Source organism: Salvelinus namaycush, chromosome 30 (assembly GCF_016432855.1).
Source record: "Salvelinus namaycush isolate Seneca chromosome 30, SaNama_1.0, whole genome shotgun sequence".
NCBI lineage: Eukaryota > Metazoa > Chordata > Actinopteri > Salmoniformes > Salmonidae > Salvelinus > Salvelinus namaycush.
In genome coordinates this window covers 2,027,768-2,049,746 of record NC_052336.1, presented here as the reverse complement: position 1 = coordinate 2,049,746, position 21,979 = coordinate 2,027,768, and the positions used below count along the sequence as shown (strand labels likewise).

The 21,979-nt window shown below is 44.2% G+C and overlaps 1 protein-coding gene across 1 annotated transcript in view; it reads right to left on the bottom strand.

Annotated features, from left to right (window-relative positions):
• The window catches only part of LOC120024761 (vacuolar protein sorting-associated protein 13C-like), a 190,907-nt gene that overhangs the window by 68,119 nt on the left and 100,809 nt on the right, over positions 1 to 21,979 (bottom strand). Inside the window, exons 29-40 of the mRNA XM_038969047.1 lie at positions 20,733 to 20,902; positions 19,521 to 19,769; positions 19,368 to 19,382; positions 17,107 to 17,323; positions 16,627 to 16,719; positions 14,630 to 14,797; positions 7,767 to 7,964; positions 7,200 to 7,289; positions 3,668 to 3,823; positions 2,348 to 2,612; positions 1,963 to 2,123; positions 837 to 958 (exon numbers count right to left, since the gene is read on the bottom strand). Of these exons, the coding sequence (XP_038824975.1) occupies positions 837 to 958; positions 1,963 to 2,123; positions 2,348 to 2,612; positions 3,668 to 3,823; positions 7,200 to 7,289; positions 7,767 to 7,964; positions 14,630 to 14,797; positions 16,627 to 16,719; positions 17,107 to 17,323; positions 19,368 to 19,382; positions 19,521 to 19,769; positions 20,733 to 20,902 (1,904 nt within the window). The remainder of the gene's footprint in view (positions 1 to 836; positions 959 to 1,962; positions 2,124 to 2,347; positions 2,613 to 3,667; positions 3,824 to 7,199; positions 7,290 to 7,766; positions 7,965 to 14,629; positions 14,798 to 16,626; positions 16,720 to 17,106; positions 17,324 to 19,367; positions 19,383 to 19,520; positions 19,770 to 20,732; positions 20,903 to 21,979) is intronic.

Here is a 21,979-nt window from a genome sequence, read left to right as displayed (position 1 = left end):
ATTACCTGTATTACCAACATGGTTATTACCTGTATTACCAACATGGTTATTACCTGTATTACCAACATGGTTATTACCTGTACGAGTCCAGGACTACCAACATGGTTATTACCTGTACGAGTCCAGGACTACCAACATGGTTATTACCTGTCCTACCAACATGGTTATTCCCTGTATTACCGACATGGTTATTACCTGTATGAGTCCAGGACTACCAACATGGTTATTACCTGTCCTACCAACATGGTTATTCCCTGTATTACCAACATGGTTATTCCCTGTATTACCAACATGGTTATAACCTGTCCTACCAACATGGTTATTACCTGTACGAGTCCAGGACTACCAACATGGTTATTACCTGTATGAGTCCAGGACTACCAACATGGTTATTACCTGTCCTACCAACATGGTTATTACCTGTCCTACCAACATGGTTATTACCTGTCCTACCAACATGGTTATTACCTGTACGAGTCCAGGACTACCAACATGGTTATTACCTGTATGAGTCCAGGACTACCAACATGGTTATTACCTGTCCTACCAACATGGTTATTACCTGTACGAGTCCAGGGCTACCAACATGGTTATTACCTGTACGAGTCCAGGGCTACCAACATGGTTATTACCTGTATGAGTCCAGGGCTACATCAGACTCTTTCTCGGGCTCTGCCAGTCCTATATTAACCATCCCTCTGGATTTGGGACAATACTACCAACATGGTTATTACCTGTATGAGTCCAGGGCTACATCAGACTCTTTCTCGGGCTCTGCCAGTCCTATATTAACCATCCCTCTGGATTTGGGACAATACTACCAACATGGTTATTACCTGTATGAGTCCAGGGCTACATCAGACTCTTTCTCGGGCTCTGCCAGTCCTATATTAACCATCCCTCTGGATTTGGGACAATACTTCAGGATGGCAAACGGGACTGAGAAATGGTTCTGGATCTGAAACACAAAACCACGTTGAAAAACAGTTAAAGATGACATCATCCTTTTTTGACTCAATGGAAACAAAAACACTGATTTTACTGTAATTGAAAAATGCTGAATAAATCAAATGTATTTTAATATCAGCTGCGTTCACGTTGCAAGTCCACAAGACTTGTTACTCTCTACTGAAAGCTGTTGAGTGTCTATAGCCTACAGGAGGACAGCTCCATAGAGAGTGAGTGATGGAGGACAGATCCATATAGAGAGAGTGAGTGATGGAGGACAGCTCCATAGAGAGTGAGTGATGGAGGACAGATCCATATAGAGAGAGTGAGTGATGGAGGACAGCTCCATAGAGAGTGAGTGATGGAGGACAGATCCATATAGAGAGAGTGAGTGATGGAGGACAGCTCCATAGAGAGAGAGAGTGATGGAGGACAGCTCCATAGAGAGTGAGTGATGGAGGACAGCTCCATAGAGAGTGAGTGATGGAGGACAGATCCATAGAGAGTGAGTGATGGAGGACAGATCCATAGAGAGAGAGTGATGGAGGACAGATCCATAGAGAGAGTGAGTGATGGAGGACAGCTCCATAGAGAGAGAGAGTGATGGAGGACAGCTCCATAGAGAAAGAGTGAGTGATGGAGGACAGCTCCATAGAGAGAGAGAGTGATGGAGGACAGCTCCATAGAGAGAGAGAGTGATGGAGGACAGCTCCATAGAGAAAGAGTGAGTGATGGAGGACAGCTCCATAGAGAGAGAGAGTGATGGAGGACAGCTCCATAGAGAGAGAGTGATGGAGGACAGATCCATAGAGAGAGAGAGTGAGTGATGGAGGACAGCTCCATAGTGAGAGAGAGTGAGTGATGGAGGACAGCTCCATAGAGAGTGCGTGATGGAGGACAGCTCCATAATGAGAGAGAGAGTGATGGAGGACAGCTCCATAGTGAGAGAGAGTGAGTGATGGAGGACAGCTCCATAGAGAGTGATGGAGGACGGCTCCATAGTGATTTTCTGACCTGTAGCGGAGAGCGGACAGTGATGACCTTGTTTCCTTCCGAGGCGTCAATCTGTAGCAATACAGACACGTTCTCCTGCAGCACGGGATCTCTCACGTTATACAGCCTCCTGCCAGGCTTATCCACCGCCAGGTTGGAGATCTCACTGTAACCTGTAGGAACTGTGGAGGAGACAGACCAGTGGACATTGTTCAGCTACTGACCGAAAGGTAGCAAGATCGAATCCCCGAGCTGACACGGTAAAAATCTGTTGTTCTGCCCCCTGAACAAGGCAGTTAACCCACTGTTCCTAGACCGTCATTTAAAATAAGAATTTGTTCTTAACTGACTTGCCTAGTTAAATAAAAAGGTCAATTAAAAAAAAAGTATAAATAAATATCCTGACCGATGCTGAGGTTGAAGAGGCAGCTCTCCTGGCGCTGCAAGGCAGACAGTTTTCCCCGCGCCGAGGTTCCCAACCCGGAGTACTCCAGGTCCACGCTCTGCCCTACCCCCACCTCGTGGAGCTTGCCCTGCCCAGAGGAGGCCACCACCCGCAGGTTGGCACTGTGCTGCACGGTGAGGGGGATGCCCAGCGCATTACGGATGGTGAAGGGGGCCTTCTCCTTCAGACTGTGGTCAAAGGTAGAGGCTGTGCCCTCAGAGAATGCCTGAGCAGAAATTACAGAACGGTATTGTACTGTGAATAAATGTGCTGAAATTGTATACATTTTTTCATTTTGTAAACAATAGGTTGGTTTGTGTGACCTAGATGAACCCAGGTCTAAAAACAGGACCAATGATATTGCTGTTTAGTCGAGGAATGGCTTTAACTAGGGCTGGAGAAAACGGGTCAAACGTTCATAGGAAGAATTGGAGAAAAAACCTTGAAAATCAGCAGCTGGACATCAGAACCGGGTTATACGGAGACAGAGTGTTCTCTGTCATGTGTTGTGTGTGTGTGTGTCAGGACAGTACAATGATGTACAACAGACACATTAGTCCAGACAACAGGCCGACACTCGGTAGCCAGGCTTGATTTAATCAAATCATAAGATCTAATCACACAGCTAGAGGACGTCCGTGGCTTTATCAGACAGAAGGGAATCAGATTGGATGAGCTACTGTTAACCTGGTCAGATTCAATCTGTCCATATTGACATGAATAATGGGTCTAATGTTGACTGTTCCTGTATTCTGTGTGTGTGTGTGTGTGTGTGTGCACGTATACAGTACGTGGGTGTGCCGGCTTGGCTGTGTGTGTGTGTGTGTGTGTGTGTGTGTGTGTGTGTGTGTGTGTGTGTGTGTACATGCTGGTGTGTGTGCGTGTGTGTGTGTTTGCTGGTGTGTGTGTGTTGGTGTGTGTGTTGGTGTGTGTGTGTGTGTGTGTTTGCTGGTGTGTGTGTTGGTGTGTGTGTGTGTGTGTTTGCTGGTGTGTGTGTTGGTATGTATGTGTGTGTGTTTGCTGGTGTGTGTGTTGGTGTGTGTGTGTGTGTGTGTTGGTGTGTGTGTTTGCTGGTGTGTGTGTGTGTGTGTGTTTGCTGGTGTGTGTGTTGGTGTGTGTGTGTTTGCTGGTGTGTGTGTTGGTGTGTGTGTGTGTTTGTGTGTTTGCTGGTGTGTGTGTGTGTGTGTGTGTGTGTGTGTGTGTGTGTGTGTGTGTGTGTGTGTGTGTGTGTGTGTGTGTGTGTTTGCTGGTGTGTGTGTGTGTGTGTGTGTGTGTGTCTACCTTGGCTAGGTTGGTGAAGACATTGAGGCAGCACTTAGAGACCGTAATGTTCATGGTGTCTCTGGAACAGATGTTGATGGCGGTGCGCGGCTCGGGGAGAACCACGAAGTCGTCCCCGGGAACAGGGCTCTTATCCTGCACAGGGTTGTTCTTCATCTACAGGGTGAAGGAGGACAACATGGTGAACACAAACACTGAATTAATAGAGATACCGATCTGTAGGTCTATCGATCCACCCATCAATACGAGGTCATTGAATTAAATACAAACGTCATTGTGTTTCTGAGTTTTGCTAATCTACAACGTAATCATGTTTATATACCTTGAGGTTCCACTACGAGGTTGGTTGAGGTTCCACTATGAGGTTGGTTAGGGTTACTCAGCGTACCTCTAGGTTGAGGTTCCACTATGAGGTTGGTTAGGGTTCCACTATGAGGTTGGTTAGGGTTACTCAGCGTACCTCTAGGTTCCACTATGAGGTTGGTTGAGGTTACTCAGCGTACCTCTAGGTTCCACTATGAGGTTGGTTAGGGTTACTCAGCGTACCTCTAGGTTCCACTATGAGGTTGGTTAGGGTTACTCAGCGTACCTCTAGGTTGAGGTTCCACTATGAGGTTGGTTAGGGTTACTCAGCGTACCTCTAGGTTGAGGTTCCACTATGAGGTTGGTTAGGGTTACTCAGCGTACCTCTAGGTTGAGGTTCCACTACGAGGTTGGTTAGGGTTACTCAGCGTACCTCTAGGTTGAGGTTCCACTATGAGGTTGGTTAGGGTTACTCAGCGTACCTCTAGGTTGAGGTTCCACTATGAGGTTGGTTAGGGTTGTTGAGGTTCCACTATGAGGTTGGTTAGGGTTATTCAGCGTACCTCTAGGTTGAGGTTCCACTACGAGGTTGGTTAGGGTTACTCAGCGTACCTCTAGGTTGAGGTTCCACTATGAGGTTGGTTAGGGTTGTTGAGGTTCCACTATGAGGTTGGTTAGGGTTATTCAGCGTACCTCTAGGTTGAGGTTCCACTACGAGGTTGGTTAGGGTTACTCAGCGTACCTCTAGGTTGAGGTTCCACTATGAGGTTGGTTAGGGTTCCACTATGAGGTTGGTTAGGGTTATTCAGCGTACCTCTAGGTTGAGGTTCCACTATGAGGTTGGTTAGGGTTATTCAGCGTACCTCTAGGTTGAGGTTCCACTACGAGGTTGGTTAGGGTTACTCAGCGTACCTCTAGGTTGAGGTTCCACTATGAGGTTGGTTAGGGTTCCACTATGAGGTTGGTTAGGGTTACTCAGCGTACCTCTAGGTTGAGGTTCCACTACGAGGTTGGTTAGGGTTCCACTATGAGGTTGGTTAGGGTTACTCAGCGTACCTCTAGGTTGAGGTTCCACTACGAGGTTGGTTAGGGTTATTCAGCGTACCTCTAGGTTGAGGTTCCACTATGAGGTTGGTTAGGGTTACTCAGCGTACCTCTAGGTTCCACTACGAGGTTGGTTAGGGTTATACAGCGTACCTCTAGGTTGAGGTTCCACTATGAGGTTGGTTAGGGTTGTTGAGGTTCCACTACGAGGTTGGTTAGGGTTATACAGCGTACCTCTAGGTTGAGGTTCCACTATGAGGTTGGTTAGGGTTGTTGAGGTTCCACTACGAGGTTGGTTAGGGTTACTCAGCGTACCTCTAGCTTGAGGTTCCACTATGAGGTTGGTTAGGGTTACTCAGCGTACCTCGAGGTTGAGGTTCCACTACGAGGTTGGTTAGGGTTATTCAGCGTACCTCTAGGTTGAGGTTCCACTATGAGGTTGGTTAGGGTTACTCAGCGTACCTCGAGGTTGAGGTTCCACTACGAGGTTGGTTAGGGTTACTCAGCGTACCTCTAGGTTGAGGTTCCACTATGAGGTTGGTTAGGGTTATTCAGCGTACCTCTAGGTTCCACTATGAGGTTGGTTAGGGTTACTCAGCGTACCTCTAGGTAGAGGTTCCACTACGAGGTTGGTTAGGGTTATTCAGCGTACCTCTAGGTTGAGGTTCCACTATGAGGTTGGTTAGGGTTACTCAGCGTACCTCTAGGTTCCACTACGAGGTTGGTTAGGGTTATTCAGCGTACCTCTAGGTTGAGGTTCCACTATGAGGTTGGTTAGGGTTACTCAGCGTACCTCTAGGTTGAGGTTCCACTACGAGGTTGGTTAGGGTTATTCAGCGTACCTCTAGGTTGAGGTTCCACTATGAGGTTGGTTAGGGTTATTCAGCGTACCTCTAGGTTGAGGTTCCACTATGAGGTTGGTTAGGGTTACTCAGCGTACCTCTAGGTTGAGGTTCCACTATGAGGTTGGTTAGGGTTACTCAGCGTACCTCTAGGTTGAGGTTCCACTACGAGGTTGGTTAGGGTTGTTGAGGTTCCACTACGAGGTTGGTTAGGGTTATACAGCGTACCTCTAGGTTGAGGTTCCACTATGAGGTTGGTTAGGGTTATTCAGCGTACCTCTAGGTTGAGGTTCCACTACGAGGTTGGTTAGGGTTATTCAGCGTACCTCTAGGTTGAGGTTCCACTACGAGGTTGGTTAGGGTTACTCAGCGTACCTCTAGGTTCCACTACGAGGTTGGATAGGGTTATTCAGCGTACCTCTAGGTTGAGGTTCCACTATGAGGTTGGTTAGGGTTGTTGAGGTTCCACTACGAGGTTGGTTAGGGTTATACAGCGTACCTCTAGGTTGAGGTTCCACTATGAGGTTGGTTAGGGTTGTTGAGGTTCCACTACGAGGTTGGATAGGGTTATTCAGCGTACCTCTAGGTTGAGGTTCCACTACGAGGTTGGTTAGGGTTGTTGAGGTTCCACTACGAGGTTGGTTAGGGTTATTCAGCGTACCTCTAGGTTGAGGTTCCACTATGAGGTTGGTTAGGGTTATTCAGCGTACCTCTAGGTTGAGGTTCCACTATGAGGTTGGTTAGGGTTATTCAGCGTACCTCTAGGTTGAGGTTCCACTATGAGGTTGGATAGGATTATTCAGCGTACCTCTAGGTTGAGGTTCCACTATGAGGTTGGTTAGGGTTACTCAGCGTACCTCTAGGTTGAGGTTCCACTATGAGGTTGGTTAGGGTTATTCAGCGTACCTCTAGGTTGAGGTTCCACTATGAGGTTGGTTAGGGTTATTCAGCGTACCTCTAGGTTGAGGTTCCACTACGAGGTTGGTTGAGGTTCCACTACGAGGTTGGTTAGGGTTACTCAGCGTACCTCTAGGTTGAGGTTCCACTATGAGGTTGGTTAGAGTAATTCAGCGTACCTCTAGGTTGAGGTTCCACTATGAGGTTGGTTAGGGTTATTCAGCGTACCTCTAGGTTGAGGTTCCACTATGAGGTTGGTTAGAGTAATTCAGCGTACCTCTAGGTTGAGGTTCCACTACGAGGTTGGTTAGGGTAATTCAGCGTACCTCTAGGTTGAGGTTCCACTATGAGGTGGTTAGGGTTCCACTATGAGGTTAGTTAGGGTTATACAGCGTACCTCTAGGTTGAGGTTCCACTATGAGGTTGGTTAGGGTTACTCAGCGTACCTCTAGCTTGAGGTTCCACCTGCGTTTGCCGTCCTCCACTCTCTCTATCAGCGGTTCCCAGACAGCATGGGTCTCATTGAAGTAGTTCACCTGTCAACAGTCAACATATTCACACAGTGTCAAAATCAGCACCCATCCCATTTATATCAATTTCAATGAACACATTTTATTGATGATGAAATTCTAAAAAACACGGGTAGTCAAAAGGATTTAAAATGTTTATTTAACCTTTATTTAACTAGGCAAGTCAGTTAAAGAACAAACTGGTATTTACAATGACGGGCCTACCCCGGCTAAACCCGGACGACGCTGGGCCAACTGTGCCCTGCCCTATGGGACGCCCACTAGCCCTGAGATGCAGTGCCTTAGACCGCTGCACCACACGGGATACATGAATGTCAAAGGTAACAAGTATCCCTACATAAGTATGGAATGCACCAGACTAAAGAAAAGCTGTTTGTCTGCCTATTGACTTCCTAAAAAAACACATGAGAAGTTCCTGTATGTACAGGAAGAGGAAGTCCATTAGGCTGATACTTGAGAGTAGTGAAAAGCTCCGGTCCTCACCTCCAGGGTCATGTCAGAGCAGAGGTAGAGGAGGGAGGACCAGTTCTTGGCCGTCCCAGACAGAGAGCTCTCAGCCAGCAGCAGGGGGACCGTCCTGTGGCCCAGACCAGACTCCATGGTCACCTGAATCACCTTCACATCCACCTTGAAACTCTCCCCAAAGTTACGGCCGTCCTGGTCACTGAAACTCTCCGTCACCTAGATGGGAAAGTCATATTAAGGTTTAATGCCAGTTGTAGGTAGAGAATACAAAAACAAAGGTGCATAGTGGAGGTAAACGGAGTCCCCAAATGTTCCTGGCAGGGCACAGAAGGTTATTGTATAGAGACAGAAGGTTAATGTATAGAGACAGACGGTTATTGTATAGAGACAGAAGGTTATTGTATAGAGACAGAAGGTTAATGTATAGAGACAGAAGGTTATTGTATAGAGACAGAAGGTTATTGTATAGAGACAGAAGGTTAATGTATAGAGACAGAAGGTTAATGTATAGAGACAGAGACAGAAGGTTAATGTATAGAGGCAGAAGGTTAATGTATAGAGACAGAAGGTTATTGTATAGAGACAGAAGGTTAATGTATAGAGACAGAAGGTTATTGTATAGAGACAGAAGGTTAGTGTATAGAGACAGAAGGTTAATGTATAGAGACAGAAGGTTATTGTATAGAGACAGAAGGTTATTGTATAGAGACAGAAGGTTATTGTATAGAGACAGAAGGTTAATGTATAGAGACAGAAGGTTAATGTATAGAGACAGAAGGTTATTGTATAGAGACAGAAGGTTAATGTATAGAGACAGAGACAGAAGGTTAATGTATAGAGACAGAAGGTTAATGTATAGAGGCAGAAGGTTATTGTATAGAGGCAGAAGGTTAATGTATAGAGACAGAAGGTTAATGTATAGAGACAGAAGGTTAATGTATAGAGACAGAAGGTTAATTATAGAGACAGAAGGTTAATGTGTAGAGACAGAAGGTTATTGTATAGAGACAGAAGGTTAATGTATAGAGACAGAAGGTTATTGTATAGAGACAGAAGGTTATTGTATAGGGGCAGAAGGTTAATGTATAGAGACAGAAGGTTATTGTATAGAGACAGAAGGTTATTGTATAGAGACAGAAGGTTAATGTATAGAGACAGAAGGTTATTGTATAGAGACAGAAGGTTATTGTATAGGGGCAGAAGGTTAATGTATAGAGACAGAAGGTTATTGTATAGAGACAGAAGGTTATTGTATAGAGACAGAAGGTTATTGTATAGAGACAGAAGGTTAATGTATAGAGACAGAGACAGAAGGTTAATGTATAGAGACAGAAGGTTAATGTATAGAGACAGAAGGTTAATGTATAGAGACAGAAGGTTATTGTATAGAGACAGAAGGTTATTGTATAGAGACAGAAGGTTATTGTATAGAGACAGAAGGTTAATGTATAGAGGCAGAAGGTTATTGTATAGAGACAGAAGGTTAATGTATAGAGACAGAAGGTTATTGTATAGAGACAGAGACAGAAGGTTAATGTATAGAGGCAGAAGGTTAATGTATAGAGACAGAAGGTTATTGTATAGAGACAGAAGGTTATTGTATAGAGACAGAAGGTTAATGTATAGAGACAGAAGGTTATTGTATAGAGACAGAAGGTTATTGTATAGAGACAGAAGGTTATTGTATAGAGACAGAAGGTTATTGTATAGAGACAGAGACAGAAGGTTAATGTATAGAGGCAGAAGGTTAATGTATAGAGACAGAAGGTTATTGTATAGAGACAGAAGGTTAATGTATAGAGACAGAGACAGAAGGTTATTGTATAGAGACAGAAGGTTATTGTATAGAGACAGAAGGTTAATGGTTAGAGACAGAAGGTTAATGTATAGAGACAGAAGGTTATTGTATAGAGACAGAAGGTTATTGTATAGAGACAGAGACAGAAGGTTAATGTATAGAGGCAGAAGGTTAATGTATAGAGACAGAAGGTTATTGTATAGAGACAGAAGGTTAATGTATAGAGGCAGAAGGTTATTGTATAGAGACAGAAGGTTAATGTATAGAAACAGAAGGTTAATGTATAGAGGCAGAAGGTTATTGTATAGAGACAGAAGGTTAATGTATAGAGACAGAGACAGAAGGTTAATTTATAGAGACAGAAGGTTAATGTATAGAGACAGAGACAGAAGGTTAATGTATAGAGACAGAAGGTTAATGTATAGAGACAGAAGGTTAATGTATAGAGACAGAAGGTTAATGTATAGAGACAGAAGGTTAATGTATAGAGACAGAAGGTTATTGTATAGAGACAGAAGGTTAATGTATAGAGACAGAAGGTTATTGTATAGAGACAGAGACAGAAGGTTAATGTATAGAGGCAGAAGGTTAATGTATAGAGACAGAAGGTTAATGTATAGAGACAGAAGGTTAATGTATAGAGACAGAAGGTTATTGTATAGAGACAGAAGGTTAATGTATAGAGACAGAAGGTTATTGTATAGAGACAGAAGGTTATTGTATAGAGACAGAAGGTTAATGTATAGAGACAGAGACAGAAGGTTAATGTATAGAGGCAGAAGGTTAATGTATAGAGACAGAAGGTTATTGTATAGAGACAGAAGGTTATTGTATAGAGACAGAAGGTTATTGTATAGAGACAGAAGGTTAATGTATAGAGGCAGAAGGTTATTGTATAGAGACAGAAGGTTAATGTATAGAGACAGAAGGTTAATGTATAGAGACAGAAGGTTATTGTATAGAGACAGAGACAGAAGGTTAATGTATAGAGGCAGAAGGTTATTGTATAGAGACAGAAGGTTATTGTATAGAGACAGAAGGTTAATGTATAGAGACAGAAGGTTATTGTATAGAGACAGAAGGTTATTGTATAGAGACAGAAGGTTAATGTATAGAGACAGAAGGTTAATGTATAGAGACAGAAGGTTAATGTATAGAGACAGAAGGTTAATGTATAGAGACAGAAGGTTAATGTATAGAGACAGAAGGTTAATGTATAGAGACAGAAGGTTAATGTATAGAGACAGAAGGTTAATGTATAGAGACAGAAGGTTATTGTATAGAGACAGAAGGTTAATGTATAGAGGCAGAAGGTTAATGTATAGAGACAGAAGGTTAATTATAGAGACAGAGACAGAAGGTTATTGTATAGAGGCAGAAGGTTAATGTATAGAGACAGAAGGTTATTGTATAGAGGCAGAAGGTTATTGTATAGGGGCAGAAGGTTAATGTATAGAGGCAGAAGGTTATTGTATAGAGACAGAAGGTTAATGTATAGAGACAGAAGGTTAATTATAGAGACAGAGACAGAAGGTTAATGTATAGAGACAGAAGGTTAATGTATAGAGACAGAAGGTTAATGTATAGAGACAGAAGGTTATTGTATAGAGACAGAAGGTTAATGTATAGAGACAGAAGGTTATTGTATAGAGACAGAAGGTTATTGTATAGAGACAGAAGGTTAATGTATAGAGGCAGAAGGTTATTGTATAGAGACAGAAGGTTAATGTATAGAGGCAGAAGGTTATTGTATAGAGACAGAAGGTTATTGTATAGAGACAGAAGGTTAATGTATAGAGACAGAAGGTTAATGTATAGAGACAGAAGGTTAATGTATAGAGACAGAAGGTTATTGTATAGAGACAGAAGGTTAATGTATAGAGACAGAAGGTTAATGTATAGAGACAGAAGGTTAATGTATAGAGACAGAAGGTTAATGTATAGAGACAGAAGGTTAATGTATAGAGGCAGAAGGTTATTGTATAGAGACAGAAGGTTAATGTATAGAGGCAGAAGGTTATTGTATAGAGACAGAAGGTTAATGTATAGAAACAGAAGGTTAATGTATAGAGGCAGAAGGTTATTGTATAGAGACAGAAGGTTAATGTATAGAGACAGAGACAGAAGGTTAATTTATAGAGACAGAAGGTTAATGTATAGAGACAGAGACAGAAGGTTAATGTATAGAGACATAAGGTTAATGTATAGAGACAGAAGGTTAATGTATAGAGACAGAAGGTTAATGTATAGAGACAGAAGGTTAATGTATAGAGACAGAAGGTTATTGTATAGAGACAGAAGGTTAATGTATAGAGACAGAAGGTTATTGTATAGAGACAGAGACAGAAGGTTAATGTATAGAGGCAGAAGGTTAATGTATAGAGACAGAAGGTTAATGTATAGAGACAGAAGGTTAATGTATAGAGACAGAAGGTTATTGTATAGAGACAGAAGGTTAATGTATAGAGACAGAAGGTTATTGTATAGAGACAGAAGGTTATTGTATAGAGACAGAAGGTTAATGTATAGAGACAGAGACAGAAGGTTAATGTATAGAGGCAGAAGGTTAATGTATAGAGACAGAAGGTTATTGTATAGAGACAGAAGGTTATTGTATAGAGACAGAAGGTTAATGTATAGAGACAGAAGGTTAATGTATAGAGACAGAAGGTTAATGTATAGAGACAGAAGGTTAATGTATAGAGACAGAAGGTTAATGTATAGAGACAGAAGGTTAATGTATAGAGACAGAAGGTTAATGTATAGAGACAGAAGGTTATTGTATAGAGACAGAAGGTTAATTATAGAGACAGAAGGTTAATGTATAGAGACAGAAGGTTAATGTATAGAGACAGAAGGTTAGTGTATAGGGACAGAAGGTTATTGTATAGAGACAGAAGGTTAACGTATAGAGACAGAAGGTTAATTATAGAGACAGAAGGTTAATGTATAGAGACAGAAGGTTAATTATAGAGACAGAAGGTTAATGTATAGAGACAGAAGGTTAATGTATAGAGACAGAAGGTTATTGTATAGAGACAGAAGGTTAATGTATAGAGGCAGAAGGTTATTGTATAGAGACAGGGACAGAAGGTTAATGTATAGAGGCAGAAGGTTAATGTATAGAGACAGAAGGTTATTGTATAGAGACAGAAGGTTAATGTATAGAGGCAGAAGGTTAATGTATAGAGACAGAAGGTTATTGTATAGAGACAGAAGGTTAATGTATAGAGGCAGAAGGTTAATGTATAGAGACAGAAGGTTAATGTATAGAGACAGAAGGTTAATGTATAGAGACAGAAGGTTACTGTATAGAGACAGGGACAGAAGGTTACTGTATAGAGACAGAAGGTTATTGTACAGAGACAGAAGGTTAATGTATAGAGACAGAAGGTTATTGTATAGAGACAGAAGGTTAATGTATAGAGACAGAAGGTTATTGTATAGAGACAGAAGGTTATTGTATAGAGACAGAAGGTTAATGTATAGAGACAGAAGGTTAATGTATAGAGACAGAAGGTTAATGTATAGAGACAGAAGGTTAATGTATAGACAGAGACAGAAGGTTAATGTATAGAGACAGAAGGTTAATGTATAGAGACAGAAGGTTAATGTATAGAGACAGAAGGTTATTGTATAGAGACAGAAGGTTAATGTATAGAGACAGAAGGTTATTGTATAGAGACAGAAGGTTAATGTATAGAGACAGAAGGTTAATGTATAGAGACAGAAGGTTAATGTATAGAGACAGAGACAGAAGGTTAATGTATAGAGACAGAAGGTTATTGTATAGAGACAGAAGGTTATTGTATAGAGACAGAAGGTTATTGTATAGAGACAGAAGGTTAATGTATAGAGACAGAAGGTTATTGTATAGAGACAGAAGGTTATTGTATAGAGACAGAAGGTTAATGTATAGAGACGTATAGAGACAGAAGGTTAATGTATAGAGACGTATAGAGACAGAAGGTTATTGTATAGAGACAGAAGGTTATTGTATAGAGACGTATAGAGACAGAAGGTTAATGTATAGAGACGTATAGAGACAGAAGGTTAATGTATAGAGACGTATAGAGACAGAAGGTTATTGTATAGAGACAGAAGGTTATTGTATAGAGACAGAAGGTTATTGTATAGAGACAGAAGGTTAATGTATAGAGACAGAAGGTTATTGTATAGAGACAGAAGGTTAATGTATAGAGACAGAAGGTTAATGTATAGAGGCAGAAGGTTAGTGTATAGAGACAGAAGGTTAATGTATAGAGACAGAGACAGAAGGTTATTGTATAGAGACAGAAGGTTAATGTATAGAGGCAGAAGGTTATTGTATAGAGGCAGAAGGTTAATGTATAGAGACAGAGACAGAAGGTTATTGTATAGAGACAGAGACAGAAGGTTATTGTATAGAGACAGAAGGTTAATGTATAGAGACAGAAGGTTATTGTATAGAGACAGAAGGTTAATGTATAGAGACAGAAGGTTAATGTATAGGGACAGAAGGTTATTGTATAGAGACAGAAGGTTAATGTATAGAGAAAGAAGGTTATTGTATAGGGACAGAAGGTTATTGTATAGGGGCAGAAGGTTATTGTATAGAGACAGAAGGTTAATGTATAGAGACAGAGACAGAAGGTTATTGTATAGAGACAGAAGGTTATTGTATAGAGACAGAAGGTTAATGTATAGAGACAGAAGGTTAATGTATAGAGGCAGAAGGTTATTGTATAGAGACAGAAGGTTAATGTATAGAGACAGAAGGTTAATGTATAGAGACAGAAGGTTAATGTATAGAGACAGAAGGTTAATGTATAGAGACAGAAGGTTAATGTATAGAGACAGAAGGTTAATGTATAGAGACAGAAGGTTATTGTATTGAGACAGAAGGTTAATGTATAGAGACAGAAGGTTAATGTATAGAGACAGAAGGTTCTAGACCTCAATAGAACATATTAAAAGAGGTATTCAATTTAAATTCCAGTCAATTCAGAAAGTAAACTAAATTCCTATTCCAAATTCTCTCAGTGTACTTCCCGAATTGAAATGGAATTGAAAAGGAATTGACCCCCGACCGTAGTATCTGTACCTCGCTGGCAGAGTCCACACCCAGGAACCAGTAGTTGCAGGTGTAGATGTTCATGGTGGACCACAGGTCGCTGACCTCAGTCTTCTCCTCCTCCGCTGCCTTGTCTTTAGGTTTAGCAGTCATGGCTGCCGTGATGGTCATCACTGTGTTCAGGATGACCGGGGAGATCTGAGAGAGGGAAGGGAAGAGCGTGTGAGCTATTTATTTTCTACTTTATTTATCCTTTACTCATACGGGGGAAGTCAGCGGATTCTGATGTGTGATGATCAATTGAAAATCTCGATTGACGATCTATGTTTATAAGTAGCCTCTCAGTGCATCAGGCGGTTCAATAATTCAAACCATTTCTCACTCCGAGCACTCAGAGCTAGAGGTCTTCATGGATGCACCTGTACCCGAATACCTGAGAGGGTACCGGATCCAGAACTCGAAATAATGTCACGGGTCTCGGGTATATATCACGGGTCTCGGGTATATATCACGGGTCTCGGGTATGTATATATATATCACGGGTCTCGGGTATGTATATATATATCACGGGTCTCGGGTATATCACGGGTCTCGGGTATGTATATATATCACGGGTCTCGGGTATGTATATATCACGGGTCTCGGGTATGTATATATCACGGGTCTCGGGTATATCACGGGTCTCGGGTATGTATATATATATATATCACAGGTCTCGGGTATATATCACGGGTCTCGGGTATGTATATATATCACGGGTCTCGGGTATGCATATATCCCGGGTCTAGGGAATATATCACGGGTCTCGGGTATGTATATATCACGGGTCTCGGGTATATATCACGGGTCTCGGGTATGTGTAATTTTAACTGACTTGTCCGGAAGGGCCAGTACAGATCTGAATGAGACTGCTGCAGTAGAGAGAGATAAATTGATGTTGTTGCTCTTGGTTTTCACCAGAGTGGAGCGTGTAGCTTGTTGTTGGCCAATCATAACTCATCAAAGAGGCAATAGGCTACAGTCAGAGTCTCGCTCCAGGTGTGGAAAAGGTTAGGAGATAACAAACCAATGGAAGATGATTTGATGGAATTAAAATGTAAAGAGAGAGATGGGCTACAACGACCCAGAGATGGGCTACAACGACCCAGGGATGGGCTACAACGACCCAGGGATAGGCTACAGCGACCCAGAGCCAACAGGTAGGCTACAGCGACCCAGAGCCAACAGGTAGGCTGCAACCACCCAGAGCCAACAGGTAGGCTGCAACCACCCAGAGCCAACAGGTAGGCTGCAACCACCCAGAGCCAACAGGTAGGCTGCAACCACCCAGAGCCAACAGGTAGGCTGCAACGACCCAGAGCCAACAGGTAGATTGCAACCACCCAGAGCCAACAGGTAGGCTGCAACCACCCAGAGCCAACAAGTAGGCTGCAACCACCCAGAGCCAACAGGTAGGCTGCAACCACCCAGAGCCAACAGGTAGGCTGCAACCACCCAGAGCCAACAGGTAGGCTGCAACGACCCAGAGCCAACAGGTAGGCTGCAACCACCCAGAGCCAACAGGTAGGCTGCAACCACCCAGAGCCAACAGGTAGGCTGCAACCACCCAGAGCCAACAGGTAGGCTGCAACCACCCAGAGCCAACAGGTAGGCTGCAACCACCCAGAGCCAACAGGTAGGCTGCAACCACCCAGAGCCAACAGGTAGGCTGCAACCACCCAGAGCCAACAGGTAGGCTGCAACCACCCAGAGCCAACAGGTAGGCTGCAACGACCCACGTTAACTTCTCGTCCTGGTTCGATGCAGTCCATGCCAAGTATTACGTAATCATATTTGATGATAAATAACCTAGCTATGGCAGCTATTAGTCTATTAAAAATAAATATTTATTATTTATGCAAATTAAGTCCGGGTGGGAAAGCCCCAGGTCCATTGGACCCGTGAAGACCTCTACTCAGAGCACATTGGTACACGCTGCCATAACTTTTTAACCAAACTAAACTTGACAAAGAAGGGATGAAACCTACTTTGATAATGACTTCCTCCACAGTCACAGAGCCGGTAAGGGGTTGGTCGGGGTGGGTTTTGGTTTCCAGGAAGACAGAACACGGACGTAGCACCTGAAGACCAATGAGAAAGAAGCATTAGGGAGTTGATTCAATTCAAAAATACTTTCAAGGAAAAACGTATTAAAACGCAATTGCAAATAGCTTTGAATCATGAGTCATCCCAGCTGATGCCTTACAGTAGTTACATTAGACGCAGTGTAGAGGGTCTATTAACCTGTTGAGGACAGAGGGCGCTGTTTTCACTTTGGGGGAAAATCATACAATATGCATATTATTATTACTATTGGATAGAAAACACTCTAGTTTCTAAAACCGTTTGAATTATATCTATTATTTGAATCATGAGTCATCCCAGCTGATGTCTTACAGTAGTTACATTAGACGCAGTGTAGAGGGTTTTCAAAAAAAACGTCTATTAAAAGCTATTTTTATGCTCACCGTGGTGACCACCTTGTTCTCATTGGTCCTGATGAAGGGACAGGCCAGAACTTTGAGCTCTCTGAGGTTGGCCGTCATGCTTTGTCCCCCAGGCTCTAGCTTCAGACTGAAGTCACATTGGAAGGAGGCCACCAGGGCCGGAGCGTCCGCACTCATCAGGTTAGCCACAAACACCACCTCTGGGTCTAGTATGACAGCACGCAGCTTGGTCCTGGGACTGGAGCCTGGGGGAGAGAGGAGGGGAGAAACATCACCTCTGGGTCTAGTATGACAGCACGCAGCTTGGGGCTGGAGCCTGGGGGAGAGAGAGGAGGGAAGAAACATCACCTCTGGGTCTAGTATGACAGCACGCAGCTTGGTCCTGGGACTAGAGCCTGGGGGGAGAGAGGAGGGGAGAAACATCACCTCTGGGTCTAGTATGACAGGACGCAGCTTGGTCCTGGGACTGGAGCCTGGGGGAGAGAGAGGAGGGAAGAAACATCACCTCTGGGTCTAGTATGACAGGACGCAGCTTGGTCCTGGGACTGGAGACTGGGGGGAGAGAGGAGGGGAGAAACATCACCTCTGGGTCTAGTATGACAGCACGCAGCTTGGTCCTGGGACTGGAGCCTGGGGGAGAGAGGAGGGGAGAAACACCACCTCTGGGTCTAGTATGACAGCATGCAGCTTGGTCCTGGGACTGGAGCCTGGGGGAGAGAGAGGAGGGAAGAAACATCACCTCTGGGTCTAGTATGACAGCACGCAGCTTGGTCCTGGGACTGGAGCCTGGGGGAGAGAGAGGAGGGAAGAAACATCACCTCTGGGTCTAGTATGACAGGACGCAGCTTGGTCCTGGGACTGGAGCCTGGGGGGAGAGAGGAGGGGAGAAACATCACCTCTGGGTCTAGTATGACAGCACGCAGCTTGGTCCTGGGACTGGAGCCTGGGGGAGAGAGAGGAGGGAAGAAACATCACCTCTGGGTCTAGTATGACAGCACGCAGCTTGGGGCTGGAGCCTGGGGGAGAGAGGAGGGAAGAAACATCACCTCTGGGTCTAGTATGACAGCACGCAGCTTGGTCCTGGGACTGGAGCCTGGGGGGAGAGAGGAGGGGAGAAACATCACCTCTGGGTCTAGTATGACAGCACGCAGCTTGGTCCTGGGACTGGAGCCTGGGGGAGAGAGGAGGGGAGAAACATCACCTCTGGGTCTAGTATGACAGGACGCAGCTTGGTCCTGGGACTGGAGCCTGGGGGGAGAGAGGAGGGGAGAAACATCACCTCTGGGTCTAGTATGACAGCACGCAGCTTGGTCCTGGGACTGGAGGGTAGAGAGAGGGGGAAGAAGCATCACCTCTCCACTGCACATAGCCTAATATTTGGTATTTACATGTTTTAAATGTAACCTTTATTTAACTAGACAAGTCAGTTAAGAACAGCATCTTATTTGGTATGGCGGGTAGAGAGAGAGGGAGAGGATACACATATCCTGTCAGGTATGAAACTGAACGAAGAATATAGAAAGGTAAAGAAAACACAATGTACAATACATTACCATCACTCCACACCAATACACTGTAGCCATCACAATACATTACCAATACTCCATACCAATACACTGTAGCCATCACAATACATTACCAATACTCCATACCAATACACTGTAGCCATCACAATACATTACCATCACTCCACACCAAAACACTGTAGCCATCACAATACATTACCATCACTCCACACCAATACACTGTAGCCATCACAATACATTACCATCACTCCACACCAATACACTGTAGCCATCACAATACATTACCATCACTCCACACCAAAACACTGTAGCCATCACTCCACACCAAACACTGTAGCCATCACAATACATTACCATCACTCCACACCAATACACTGTAGCCATCACTCCACACCAATACACTGCAGCCATCACAATACATTACCAATACACTGTAGCCATCACAATACATTACCATCACTCCATACAAAAACACTGTAGCCATCACAATACATTACCATCACTCCACACCAAAACACTGTAGCCATCACAATACATTACCATCACTCCACACCAATACACTGTATCCATCACAATACATTACCATCACTCCACACCAATACACTGTAGCCATCACTCTACACCAAAACACTGTAGCCATCACAATACATTACCATCACTCCACACCAATACACTGTAGCCATCACTCTACACCAAAACACTGTAGCCATCACAATACATTACCATCACTCTACACCAAAACACTGTAGCCATCACAATACATTCCCATCACTCCACACCAAAAGGAAATCCTATGAACATTGAATGGCTGTATAGTTTTCTGTTTGTCATTTATTTCCCCCACCCTCTGTCTCTCTCCCCTTACCTGTTCTGGGGTCAGTGGTGGCTCTATCCCGAAGCTCGGCCAGCTGTTTGAGGGGTAGCTGGGAGGTCTTGGCCAGGTCTGGCAGGGCTAGCATGGTGTTAGTGGGCACGTCCTGGGCAGAGCTCTGGGGCAGGGCCTGAATGAAGAAGTCTGCCACTGCCATGAGAAACTCAACGCTGGCACACAGATAGAGCTTCTGTAACACCGCCACCACCTGGCGCTCGCTGGCACTCTGCGTGTACGTCACGTCTATCATGGCTTCCTCGCTCGTCTCGTCACGCTTACCCAGCATCCTGAGGGGTTTGGGCAAACATGAGGTTACATATCAAAATTAATCAATCCAACAATCGATACATTGAGACCGACCCGACTGGTACTGTACAGAACACAACCCAGTAGTATTGAGACCGACCCGACTGTACAGAACACAGCCCAGTAGTATTGAGACCGACCCGACTGGTACTGTACAGAACACAACCCAGTAGTATTGAGACCGACCCGACTGGTACCGTACAGAACACAACCCAGTAGTATTGAGACTGACCCGACTGTACAGAACACAGCCCAGTAGTATTGAGACCGACCCGACTGGTACTGTACAGAACACAACCCAGTAGTATTGAGACCGACCTGACTGTACAGAACACAACCCAGTAGTATTGAGACCGACCCGACTGGTACTGTACAGAACACAACCCAGTAGTATTGAGACCGACCCGACTGTACAGAACACAACCCAGTAGTATTGAGACCGACCCGACTGGTACTGTACAGAACACAACCCAGTAGTATTGAGACCGACCCGACTGGTACCGTACAGAACACAACCCAGTAGTATTGAGACCGACCCGACTGGTACTGTACAGAACACAACCCAGTAGTATTGAGACCGACCCGACTGGTACCGTACAGAACACAACCCAGTAGTATTGAGACCGACCCGACTGGTACCCTACAGAACACAACCCAGTAGTATTGAGACCGACCCGACTGGTACCGTACAGAACACAACCCAGTAGTATTGAGACTGACCCGACTGGTACCGTACAGAACACAACCCAGTAGTATTGAGACCGACCCGACTGGTACTGTACAGAACACAACCCAGTAGTATTGAGACCGACCCGACTGGTACCGTACAGAACACAACCCAGCAGTATAATGCACTAGTTTAACCGGAGGTATCCTCCACCCCAGCCGTGACTCTCCCAACGACGATATGGTGTGACGTCTGGCGGGGAAAGCGTGAGACTAACCGCGAGGTGACTCTCTGTACGCCCGTCCTCATGTCGTCCAGGGTGCAGGCTGTGAGGATGGTAGAGACCTCCATGGCTCCGTTGTTAAACATCTTCCCTGAAGCCTTCATCAGGTGAAGGGTCAACTCCCCCAGACACAGCCTCTCCTGGTGTTGAGACACTGCTGACACCTTGGAAATGGGGAAACAAGACATACAATCTGTCCATAAACGAACCTAGTTGTCCCGTTGAAACATCAGCGAACCACTGGGGGAACTACCGAGAGTCACTACAAGGTCATTACCACAGAGTCACTACAAGGTCATTACCACAGAGTCACTACAAGGTCATTACCACAGAGTCATTACAAGGTCATTACAAGGTCATTACCACAGAGTCATTACAAGGTCATTACCACAGAGTCATTACAGGGTCATTACCACAGAGTCATTACCACAGAGTCATTACAAGGTCATTACCACAGAGTCATTACAAGGTCATTACCACAGAGTCATTACAAGGTCATTACCACAGAGTCATTACAAGGTCATTACCACAGAGTCATTACAAGGTCATTACAAGGTCATTACCACAGAGTCATTACAGGGTCATTACCACAGAGTCATTACAAGGTCATTACCACAGAGTCATTACAAGGTCATTACCACAGAGTCATTACAGGGTCATTACAAGGTCATTACCACAGGGTCATTACCACAGAGTCATTACACGGTCATTACCACAGAGTCATTACAAGGTCATTACCACAGAGTCATTACCACATAGTCATTACACGGTCATTACCACAGAGTCATTACAAGGTCATTACCACAGAGTCATTACACGGTCATTACCACAGAGTCATTACAAGGTCATTACCACAGAGTCATTACCACAGAGTCATTACAAGGTCATTACCACAGAGTCATTACAAGGTCATTACCATAGGGTCATGTTGGACAGTAATGACTGGTGTTTGGTAGCTGTGCAAACGCTTCCCCCTAATCGTGTCTTTATCTAATTATCCAGGGCTTGGAGAGCAGAGAGGACATTAGGAGGAAATGACTGTCATTACTGACGCCAGCGCTGACCACGGCCCAATTCCCCCGGTTCCTCCATAGAGTACATTAGAAGTGAGACTGAGCTACATCACCTATAGATACGTACCTGTTTAGTGAGACTGGGCTACATCACCTATAGATACGTACCTGTTTAGTGAGACCGGGCTACATCACCTATAGATACGTACCTGTTTAGTGAGACTGGGC